Genomic DNA, 12,836 nt, shown 5'->3' on the forward strand with positions numbered 1-12,836 from the left:
GCTTGTGTTCAGATGTGTTCATCGTGGAAATGCTGTGCCTCTTTTCCCTCCATCTTCCCTTGTCCCAGTGGAGAATACAGCACCATTATTAGCATCACACCTGAAGTATGAATTGCCTGGTTTGTTAAGTGTGTAGAGTATAAATTGTTTAATCACACATTAAGTATTCCTGATTGTCTAATTTTAAACTTGAGCACTGTGACCGAGCCAGGGTTTTTGGGAAGTTTCAGGCTTAATATTGATTGTGTCCTGGATTTTTCTGTTTGCACTGATTGATTGATTGATTGTTTTTAAACACCTTGGTCTGTGTAAGGTAGGTAATCAAATCTAATTACACATAATGGGCAAAATTTTCCCCCCATTGGGGGGGAAGTTCAAGAGCAGGCTGAGCGCTCCCTGTGCGGGTGGGTGGGGGGATTCCCTGAGCGCTGAGTGCGCACTTTCACACATGCTAAGTGCTGCCTCTGAGTTCAGCTCCACATTTAAATAATATTGAAAACATATTTTAAAAAAATTTCTCTAACATGTCCCCTCATGTGACACTGTCACATGAGTTGGGACATGTCCATCACTTTCAGCTTCCCTTTTATTAAAAATTTATAAACATACATGAAGCCTCATCCCGCCCGTGGATGAGGTTTGATGCTTTTTCCAATGCCCGCCAGGGCTCCCGGCCTGCCCACCAACCTTAAGGTTGGACGGGCAGGTCCACTGATTACATTAATTACTTTCTCAATGGCCTCAATTGGCCATTGACAGGTCAGCGGGCGCACAGCTGATTTGGCTCAGCCCCCGCCGACCTGAAAATTGAAATGACGCGGGGTGACATCGGGAGTTCCACCCGACGTCATCTTGGGTCATTTTACGTGTCGGAGAGCGGACCCCGCCTCCCACTTGCGACCGGGAAATCCTGGCCAATGTCTCACTTCATAGGTAAAATGCAAATTGATTTGTAAATAAAGATATACTGGTGAAACCTGAATTTGATCCCAGGAGCTGTAATTTATTTTAATTGGAGCTGAGCTACCCACTGCTTGTGGGTTACCTGCACTGCCCTTGCATTGAGGTCATCATAAGATGACCTGTTGTATCCATCACATTGATATCTTAATGACGAGAAAGCCTTGCATTTATGTAGCAGTTTTCCCAACCTCTGGATATCCTGAAGAGTTTTACAGCCAACGAAGTACTTTTGAATGTTATTGTTGTAATTTAGCAAACATGAAGGTTTGCTCACAGCAAACTCACACAAACAATAATGTGATAATGACGAGATAATCCGTTTAGTGATGTTGGTTGAGGAATAAATATTGGCCAGGACGTGTGCAAGGGAATGGTGTATTACTTCATCTTGTTCTCAGTAGCTCTGAGACTGGTCCTCTTGGAGTTTTTTTTATAAAGTATAAATGCGTGATCTCATTTACCTGTTCATTAATGTCATTGTTCTCTATACCAGGACTGCCTGAAGGGTTGCCAAGAACAGATTGAAGCTGCCTTGACCGAGGGCTTAAAACAATCTCAACAACAGCAGGAGCAAACCATGTCATCAAAGACTGTACATGAGCCAGACCAAATCAGCACTCCTACAGACGTAAGGGATGTCAACCTGTGATCATCCATGTGCAATTTTTTTTTTTAAATCAATGCAGAGCTATGGGTGCAAATATAGTGATTGCTATTTTAGTACTATTTAGTGCTATTTTATAGAGAGAAAAAACATGCAGTTATACACAAAAAGATCCTACTTCTATCTGTCATGTGGGGTGAAAACACTGAAGAGGATACAGACTTGAAAAGAGAAACGACAAATGTAGCAGTGATCATCGTGTGAAATTCCCGCACCCTGCAACTGATTATATACGGAAGGTTTGATTGTGATTTGTTGACCAGCCAGCACTGAATATAGCTGCAAATTGTGAAGTTGGCAGATTGTAATAAATATTCAGGGGTCTGGTTTCTAAATTTTATTTTTTAGTGCCTTTACAAAAATGTCCATTTAAAATAAGTGCAAGGTACTTGTTTTTAAAGCCATTATTTTGGTTTTAACTTATTTGGTACTAGTCATGCAGTTTGATAACATCCAGCATCTTTCTCTCTCTCTCTCTCTCTCTCCCTCAAACAAAAAGCAAAAGATCTAAACTGAACATTATCCCACAATTTAAAAAGGATATATTGTATAATTTTGCCTAAAAAAAAAATTTAGTACAATTAATATGTCCATTCATCTAATGAGAAAATTATCCAGCACCATCTGATTCACTGTGTGTTTAAATCAGTATTGGTATTTTGCTTAATGGAGACAATCTGATAAGTGGGACATTTTAATTTTATATTGTGATGTCCCAATTAACAGACTTTGACTATTTTGCACAATGATGTACAAGAATATAATTCTATAATATATAGATTAGTACTGCTATTTTGGGACATTTTGATTGACATTGTGTACAAATGTCTAATTGTATATATTTAAAATAGGGCTGTAACAGGAAGTAAGATTTGTTTTTCCTAGAGGGGCATGACATTGGGAAATGAGGCAGTGGGGATAAAGCAGACTAAAGTTCTGAAACAAAATGTCTCTGCTGGTAGTTTTGAGACTGGTGCAGTGCTTATTTAAAAATATATATGTATACGCACACATGCATGTAAATGGAGTACTGGTTTCTTCATAATAGAATGTATACCAACTGCTTTATATCTAATGAAATATATTTAATGACCTTTACACAACATCACAGAAACCAGAAATTCTGGTGATAAAACAAAAGGACCACAGAGCATCAGAGAGGGCTATGAAAAGTCCACTACAATCTTTACAATGCTTGTCAAAATTTTACAATTCAAACCAAATCTATTTTAAAACTTAATTATTGTAAAGATTACAGTAGACTTGGCAGTTCTATTTTTGATTAAACAGACCCGACCCACATTGACCTGGTAACATAGTTTGTTCTGAGCTACGATACCTTAGCCTGTTAGAGGGGTGAACCTTGCCTCAAAATATAATGTACATAAAAATTACTCCACATAAAAAACATTCATTTGTGTATATTGATATTATAGGAAATGTATTAGTTTGACAAAGATTCTTTAATTTTTGCCTCTTCTCTAGGGTTATAGCTTTTCACGTGCAGAATATTAATCTGTGGCAAGTCCTCTATAAAGAGGAGAGCTAATGGTGAATGTGAAGCCTAAGGTAGTATATTGCAGATTAATTAATGGGTTTTGCAAGCTAACTGCACCCACATTAGTTGCCTGCGGCACTAGCCTGATTCAGCAAGCAAAGCTATGTTGCTGAACTATGAAGAGAACAAATTCTCCAAAGCCACATTCACTTGCAAATGAGTGGATGCCGGTATGCTCATTGGAGGTACACATGTGCTCGAGTACTTATGTGGATGCGCTAAGTATGAGGGGCACAGTTGCAGCATGATGGCCAAAGGGTGTGTAGTAGCAAATTATCTATATTCAATCTTGCAGCAGATAACTAAAGTGATTTCAGCAACTTTTATAATTATCGCTTCCTTGTATAAATGCATCAATTGAAGGAAAAAGTATTGGTCAGCCCAAGTCGGGCCAAGCCATTTCCCTGTGAAGGCCGCTCCCCCTTTTTGAAGGAAATTTGGCATTGAGAATTTGGCTCGTCAGGGGAGGGATTTCCACTGTTCGTTATTATAGATAATTATTTAAATTTGTAGGCTGAAGCTAATTTTATGAAGCCAATTATCAGATGTTTGATAAAGTCACTCAGATGTGTGTAGCTGTGGCATGTGAAAACACAGACCATTATAAGACAGAGAATCAGTTACTCGTGACTTCAGCCGCCTCAAAAAAAAGTAAGTATTTTTTTAATAAAAGACTACATTTCTAGGGTTAATGGTAAAATCGCAGAATTTGGCAGCTAAAGAAGGCAGCCATTCAGCCTGACAACATGCGTCTATATACTGCCTTTAACAGAAAAATATCCCAAAGCACTTCAGATACACAAAGTAAAATTGTGCTTGTGTAGCCTCTGTAAGAGTTGCTCACTTACTGCTATTCCTCTCATCTTTCCCTCATTTCCTGCAACGTTTTTCTTCAAATACTTACCTGCTTCCCTTTTTAAAAGTTATTATTGATTCTGTTTTCGTCATATATTTGTTTCTGATAAAAAAAAATTCTTAATAAATCTCTACAAAAAAAAATCCCCAACCTCTCCCTTTGTTCTTTTTCATAATGATCTTTCTGCCTTCTTACTGACTTAGCAACTAGTGGAAGTATTTTTTCCCTTTTAACTTTATCAAATATTTTTGTAATTTGTCCCATCATCTCTCATCTGTTTCAGTGGACAACCTCCAGTTTACATCATCTCCATAGATAAAGCTTCTTATCGCGTGTGTCATCTTAGTAAATCTCTTCTGCACCCTCTTTGTGTCCTTAACATCCTTTTTAGAAGCAGGCGCCCAGAAATGGACATAAATCATTGCCTTGGCAGAGTTAAAATTTTGTGTAGTATAGTATTCTTCAGTGGTATAGAATAAAAAAATGAGACTGGAATCTTTAGTTTTACCTGATATTTTCTGGGCTGGATTTAAACCACACCTTTGACGTTTTTGGCCTTTATCTATTCCAGCATCTTATACCTGGAGATACAATTCAGTAATGCTGCAAATCTGCCTTAAAAAGCACTCGATCACTTGATGAAATGTTCCATAAACGAAAGTGTAGCATTTAAGTTTTGCTTAATAGTCAGTGAAACGGGCATAATACTTATTGTGTTGTTGCCTTTTATGTTTCCTAACTCTGCTTTATAGTTATGCATTCTTTATTCCTTCAATTAGTAAACAGACTTGTTTGCCAACTTTTAATAGTGTTAAATGCTACAGATATTTGCTGATTAAGCACAATACTTTAGCAAACTAGGGGTGATCAGAAGGATCCCGAGGGCTACACGGATTTTAAAAGGGGAATTGAAATAAGTTCTTGAGTTAGTAATGTATGTGACCCGGTATATAGTTTGAGCTTAAGGGGCTGTGTTACCATGCAAAAATGCCTTTCAACACCAACTAGATTGCATGAAATTGCCTATCTAAATATATCAGTCATTTAATCCACTTAGATTCTTAATTGTATTCCTTCAACTCATTCATCCTCCATATTCCAATAAATTTGGCCTGTCATTTAAAAGAGGGGGGAATCGTAGGACTTTGTATCTCTTCTGAATTATACTTGTATAATATCCTGCGACCGCTTCCTCCTGCTCCCAAGCTGCATGTAAGGACTCGATTTTTATTTTTTATCCTGCCGATATCTCCCGTTTTGCCTCATGAATTTTTGGTTTTGGAACACCATGCAGCCCCCTTTTAAGAGTCGTATGTGCCTAATTAAGTAAAAAAATTAATGCCTTCTCTGTAGGTGCTACCTTTTGTCAGGTAATTGGTTCTTTAATGGGGTTGGTCCTGCTGCAGTGGCGGCCATGATGATGAGCCTGTTGTTTTGGACACTGTGCTGCCTCCTGTGGTCTCGGGCTCCAGTCGAGTGGGAGATACAGCAGAATGCTCTCCTTAGCAGAGATTTTAAAGTTGCCCTACATCAGCTACTTCATTTGCAACTCGTTTATTTTGCTGATCGATATTCCAATAGCCTATCGTTGGGAACATTACAGATTTGTTAGCTTGCCGCCATTAAGTCGCACAGCTTTTTTTTTTAAACCAATGCAGTCTATTGAGCGCCTGGTTTGTGTGATTAATAGCACCATATTAGGGAGTCATTTTCTGAGTATATGCTTATGAGACTGGAACCTTGCCTGCTGCCTACCATGTTAGAAGATTGGAGCATTGCGATTCGAAACTTACTCAGAAATCACCCTCAAAATCTTGGTATACACTGATTGCTAACTTAGTGCTGCTGAACTGTCCCAGAATATTTTAGTCCTTTTGTGTTGTGGAGGTTGTATATCTTCCTGGGCCAATTAATCACATTTTGATTACTTTTTTTTTTACTGAAAGGCATCCCCTCAGATGTTTGTTGATCAATCACTGATCCGACAGGCCCAGAGTCTCTTTTAGTAACCTGCTGTCCAATTTCCTTTGCCGAAGCTCATCTATATCTTGGAGACTCGTTAAGCCAAAAATTGACAGCATTTTGACACAGGATCAGCTTGTACACTAAATATTTATGCCGCATCAAATTTGCCAGAAGTGAAGGACCGAATAAAAAGGGACAAAACTGATGGGGGGGGGGGTCTCAATTTCTGGGGCACATGCAATTTACCGGGTTTTTTTTTTTAAAAATCAAGACGCATGATTTTTTTTTTTCTCTGTGGATTAGGGCACTTTTAATAATTTTTCTCCGCTTGTCAATGCAAGAAAAATCAAAGCTCGTTTAAAAGGTGGCAACAGACAGTATCTTATTGAAATTAAGCAACTATGGCCATCTCTGGTTACTGAGGTTGGTACCTGTGACTCCTACAGCAGGCTAAGTTTGAAGCATGTGCATTGCTGGGTTTGATGAAGAACGGAGTGATATTTTCTTTTGTTTTGTTTTGTTTTTTGCGCTGCTAAAAGGGCCAATGTGTTACAATTTTTTTTAGTTATATTGTTGAATGAAAATTGCTGCTATGTTTATTTTGTATACAGGATTGTACAGACAACTGAACTCAAAGTATCTGTTGGTTAAAGAGACTGTGAGATGTATGTCTTGACCTCTCAAGGATGTAGTCTAAAACTATTACAACCTTCATACTTAAATGATCCAACCTGTTCGAAAACCTCAATGTTTTGATATTGGATGCTGCAGTGGTTTCTCGGAAGGAGGGGAAGATCACTAGTGCTCACATAGTAAGACCTTGAGATTGACCTGTAATCATCTTGGGTGTTTTCAGTATGTTAAATGTTAATATTACTCCCGCGTTTATTAATTATTAGTGAGAAGGGCATATGGTCTGTTTTGAACACAGTTTCTGATGAGCTGTACCCCATGCGTATGTTTGGATGTCAGAGACCAAATGAGAACTAGTTCAGTTGGTTGTGCATCACTGTTTTATGTCTGATGAAAGAAGACCATAACTTTGTTTGCTGCTTATGTTTAAAGTCACACAGTAAAATGGGGCTGGGGGAATTATAAGAATAGTAATGTACTCAAATACCTATGTAAATTTGACTTTGGTTGCCTCTTCTGTCTGCAGATGTTCTACTTACAGTATCTCAGGTTACTAGACAGTTTCTACAGTACCTCGGCTTTTTAACGATCACGATTGTGTAATGTCCTAAGGAGATACCATTGTCTAAAGCCCCTCCTCAGGAACAGGAGTTGGTGTAAATGTTTTGGTTAGTCAGGTAAAGCACTAGTTTTTGTTCCTTGTGGGCATCTGTTTGGTATAATTTTGTGTTTTTTTCTTTTCCTTATTTGGTGCTAGCTTCATTGCACACCATACATTTTGGCGTTAACATTTTGTAAACTATGGAAACTACCCTGAACTTATTAAGCATGGGTTGCTAATGGTTTCTTTTGAGATCATAGAATGAATTTGTACAGCAGCAATTTGTTAATAATTGCGTCATTATGTAAAGTTAGGGCAAGTTACAAAGCTTAGTCAGTGAAAACAGTTTGAGAGATAACTGGTCCAAAAATGACACCTCTTTGACCAAAGTTTAGCAAATGGTTGGATGGCTCTTAATACAGTAATTGTGTGTTTAACAGTAACATTCTCCAACCATTTCACTGACTCTTTATATAAATCAAAAGCAATCGTTCAGAATTAATTACTGTGACTCTGACTTGTGTATCTGAACCTTGAGAAAATAAATGCTAGTCCCTTGAACTTGGCTTTTGAAAATGAGCTTACTTACAAGTCCACTGTATACTACTTTCATGGATAGCTACATGCCTAATGTGCCGAGTACTGATGACTGGGGTTGTGCATTATTTAGATAAAAGTTTTAGTTCACAAGCTCCTCATTGGTAAATGCACCGCCCATTGTGAAGCTGAACAATACATACTAGCAATGTCAGTTTTGGAGGGGGTGGAAAGAACAGCCAGGCTGCTAAAACTGATCCCATTACCCTCAGCGGGGGGGGAAAAAAACTCAACCAGTGCTCCTGTTCCCAATTGCTGCTTTTACCCCTGCTAGGAAGTGAAATGTACCAAGAAAAGAATGGACTTGGTTATGGTATCCTCCCCTGCCTTAAATTCACAGCTAATACTTATTGCCAAGACTCTTACATAAAAGGATAGCTAGTTGGACAAGGCACGAAGAGGGCGGTTGATACTTGTGGAAACCTGTTCCCAGCATGAGTCAGTACCTTCAAGAGTGAAGGGCAGAAAATTGAGGGTGGAGTTAGAGTAAGTAGTGAAGCTTGTTTCCTCATTTTTGGGTGACTTGAAGCAGTGACAATGAGCCAACTGTAAAATTTTGTTTGGTTTTATTGAGTATTAACCGTGAGTAACTAATGAGTTTTGAATGATCATCCAGTTGATTCCATTTTACCAAATGGGGGCACTGCATCTGCAATTTTTGTGTTTTTCAGTCTAAGAAGTATCTGGTACTTTTTAAGCATTGTTCCATGTTCAAATTTTTGGGCCATAATATATCAGTGCATTATCCGACTAGCATTAAGGAGCCCATCTTGGGTATAACATGTTTTGAGTCTTGTCAATAATATGGTCTAATTCTTTGTCAAAATACTGTGCAAGAACAAATTACTTTTTTTCACTGCTTGTGAAATTTAAAAGCACAACAGTTCCAAGAAACCATGTGCTCATCTTATTTCACAAGTTGTGACAGAGAAGAAACATATAGTGGTTAACTGGCGGAAAATAATAATTACAACAGGGTCTTAAGGCAATGGGATGCTTGTAAGTAATTACTTTTGGATTTCAGTCTGTGCTTGCTGTATATACTCGAGTATAAGACTAGAAATATATCTCCTATGTGAAGCAGCAAATAGGGATAGTCACTTTAGCTGTGGGTTGTATCGGCTTTTAGATTTCGCTCATGGCTGGTTTCCTTCCTAGCAGAGCAATTTCTCCAAAGCTTGGATATGGCACCAGACCAGTGCTTCCCTGTCAGTGGATGCTGTCAGCTGTTGCACTGCCTGGCTTTTCCAGCAGTGGGAAATTAGCATTAGTGACTTAATCTCTGGGATTCGAGGTGGGCATAGATGTAGCAGAGGACAGGGTTAAAGTTGGGTAAGAAAAGAACAGTCTTTCCATTTAAATAGCAGCACTACAAGAGTGGAGCAACAGCTAGCATGAATGCACAACGTAAAATGAGAGGACGAAAGAGTATTTACCAGCCAAAAATAGAGAAGTTTGGTGTAGAGATGTTTTATAATATGAGGCAATTGGATTTGTTTAGGGTTATGTTTTTGTTTCGCTTATATATGTGTTATCTTATACTCAAGTATATGTGTTTGTTTTAATGTAAACATTACATAAAATGTTAAAATTACTGCAGCAACTTCCTCTCCTTTGTAACTTAAGTCCTCCTTACAATCTAGTGTTAGGCGAAGAAAGTTAGTGAAAAGCTTAATGAGTTTAAGTAGGTGGTTCAGTTAGTCTAGCAATGGCCACCCAATCATATTGTGCAGGAGAGGAGGAAGGATACAGCAGTCCTATCTAACTAGAGCAGATTGGATTTTTATTAATCCTCAGCTAAGCTGCTAAGTGGACGTAAGGTGGAACACAGATACAACTCTATCAACCTGCTACAAGAAAGCCTCCTTTAGCTGATCATAGAGTAGCTTCTGCAACAATTATAAAGCATTTTAACCCGACTCATCGCATTTGTCTTCCTGACTGAAGGAGAGTTTCTGTATGTAGCAGGACTAGGGCAAACTCGAGCAGAAACAAAGCGTGAATATCGGAAATTACTTCTTTGAAATAGTTTGATTATTACTTAAGATTATCTATGAGAAAATATACTCAGTAACTTTATGCAGGACTGAAGCATTAATAATACATGGAAAGCACCAGCCAACAGCATGATCAAGGCCCCGGGGTTCAGCAGAATTAAGATGTCCACTACATTAGGTGGGTTCAGACTATAATTAATGTTGTAATGTTCCCACAGTATATTGCCTCCTGACACTGGGGCAATTTTATCCATAGGGCCAAAACAGCTGTGAAGTAGGCAGAGCGTGTGGCGAAAGCAGTCAATGAACTGTATCTTGTCGGCTGAGAAGGCCAGTGAATTGACTGGTCTAGCCGACAGGTCAAGTAATGGGCTTGGGGTGCGAGGAGTCATTCCAAGTGCAAGACATGGTATTATTGTGCCTCGTGGCCCCACAAAAAGACGTTTTTGTACATGAAAGTTGCAGTCCATGCCACACAATGGCATAGGTCCAGGACCTTAATTCACTTACTCAGAAATAGCTTTCTACATTGAAACCAGCAGAAATGCTGTGCTCTCATTTACAGGTCCACCTGAAAATTGCTTTGGCCATCCACAGCAGCCAGAGTCTAATTTTCTCTCTCATTCTCCCTCTAATTTTCCTTTGCTGGTTCGCTGATTTTCCAAGCAAGAAACAGGAGGGCGGCAACTTTAAAACAAAAATCAACCCCGCTAGCTTTCTGGGCTTTTACATGAAGTGTGGACACTTGACAGAAGCTGACCATTGCCTTGTAGAATTGTATTAAAACAACTGCCAGAAAGATCTTCTGTTAAGGACCATTCTCCATTCTAATGAGGGACTCTATATGTACCATATTTAGGTTGCTTAATAGAAAAAGTTCAGCGCAGCTCAAACTATACGCAAGTGTTAAACAGTGAAAATAAATATTTGGGATGCCGTTAAAAGCGGCTGAATCTTAAGTCGCAAACTAGTTGACCAAGTTCTGTGTTGCTATGGCATAATTTCAAACATAAGATTTGGTCTTAAAACAGAATTGCTCAGTAAGATGAGCTATTTCTACTAGTCATTAGCAGTTAGAAACCTCTTGTGCAGTTGGATTCGGATGCTTCTTATGCGAATGTCATAAAATTTGATTTATGTAGGTTTTAAGTCTCTGTCTTAGTTGCCATGAAAGTATTTTTTTATATCTTCACCTGTTATCTCTAATTGCAGTGACATTTCTTTGTGAATGCTCCATTCTTTTGGTGTTTTATACTTCATACATTTTGTTTATTATGTGTATTTTTTCCAGCAACTTGGGGCTCTGTACAATTGTTCATTACTCAAATGTTTGCTGCCAACCAATCTGAAGTGACAGTTTCATCTAACCTGGGTATTAAGCAGGGTGATGAGGAGTTTATAACAAATAATTTGTTGAAGGTCATTGAAGTGCCAAATGTTTTGAAATGCTCCGTCCTGCTTGCTGCTGACTCAAAGCAATGGAAACATTTCAGGAGGTATAGCACACTTGAGAAATGCTATCAAATGCAGCAGACTAAAGAGAACACATTGGATTAGAGCCCTACAATTGCCATTTCTTACACTTGGATTTATAACAATGATGTGTAATGAACCTCTCAAATCTTGTTAAATTTTTATTCAGTCTGCTTGTTTTATGTTTGGTTTTTTTTTTTGGCATTGGAGTGTGCCCATGTCATGATTAATTCCTCAGTCCTTATCCATATTTTGTCACCTATACTTAAAGAAAAAATGTATTTTTTGTTCGTTGTTAAATGCATTTGGTGTGTCATAAATACCACATCTTCACCAAGCAAGGTGTAACTTTGTGCTCTTCACCGTTTACCTTAGCAATAGATTTGTGTAAAAAAAAAAGGTCTGGTAGCTGACTGGGTATGCAAATCAGGATGAACTCTGAGAAAGAAAAATAAAATTTTAATTGATGTCTTCTGAGGCCTGTTGCTAGGCTGGTGTTACAGTGCCCCAATTTGATAACATCAATAACCTTTTTTTGAAAACTGCTCAACTGTTTGCCTGCATCACAGGTAAGGAGTATTGAGCCATCAATTTCACAATGCTTTCTATCTGCCATGGTTCTTCCAGTTTCATTGCTATTATGGGCACGTGTGCATATTGTGTGTTTTGTGTGCAAATATGTATTTATACACACACAAGTGTGCACTTAATGTCAAATCCTTGCTAAAAATAGAATCTAACTAAGCTTTCCCACTTAACAACTAAATAAGCCTGGAAACTACTGAGTGATTTTACCAAAATGCTTAATGCACTCATAAAATTACTCTCCACTATTTTAATGGAGGTATTGAATTTTTATTTTAAATGGGTTTAATGTTCATGCAATATTATCACTCGTGTTAAATTTTAAAATTCTACTGTCACCAAAAGTAATGAGTATAATTTGAAAGGATGGAATTTATTTGGCTTTCAAAAACATTGTTAAACCTGAAGATTTAACCAAAGCTCAAGTGAAATACCTTGAGAATTGAATATGTGGTGGCATCCCCAGGCAACTGCATGATTCCCACTGTCCATTGTACAAACTTTGTGAGACACAGGCAGAGGCAATCACTGAACAATAAATGCAGTTTTTCCAAACTAAATGTATGCTGGTATGATGTTTCTTTTTTGAGGTAGTGGACTCTTTAGAAATTGAGTGATCATTTCTTTACTTCACACGTCTATAGACATGGGTTGCAGTCAAAGTGTCTCTCAGCTGCCTACACCTCCCACGCATCTCTGGATACATACATCCGTAGTACATCAGGCTCAGCATGAATTGCACTAAGGGACCTGTGCCTATTCTTCAGCAATGTGGCTTAAGATAGATTACATTAAGGTTTCAGTGAATAAAATTCCCCCACAAAAATTGAAGGCACTGGTTGTTTCAATAAAACACTAAACTAAGGTTTGCAAAAAGGTCTGCTCTGTATTTTCTGGTATCTTGGTTTTACATATCGAGTCTGTGATCGTACATTTTTTTAACC

General features: G+C 38.2%; 1 protein-coding gene across 1 annotated transcript in view; it reads left to right on the forward strand.

The window, feature by feature from the left end:
- Window positions 1–12,452, forward strand: part of LOC144683361 (G1/S-specific cyclin-D2-like) — a 44,729-nt gene extending 32,277 nt beyond the window's left edge. The window contains exon 5 of the mRNA XM_078546304.1: window positions 1,457–12,452. Within this exon, the coding sequence (XP_078402430.1) occupies window positions 1,457–1,612 (156 nt within the window). The 3' untranslated portion in view covers window positions 1,613–12,452. The remainder of the gene's footprint in view (window positions 1–1,456) is intronic.
- The last annotated feature ends 384 nt before the right edge of the window (window positions 12,453–12,836 follow it).

Source organism: Cetorhinus maximus, chromosome 8 (assembly GCF_964194155.1).
Source record: "Cetorhinus maximus chromosome 8, sCetMax3.hap1.1, whole genome shotgun sequence".
NCBI classification, from domain to species: domain Eukaryota; kingdom Metazoa; phylum Chordata; class Chondrichthyes; order Lamniformes; family Cetorhinidae; genus Cetorhinus; species Cetorhinus maximus.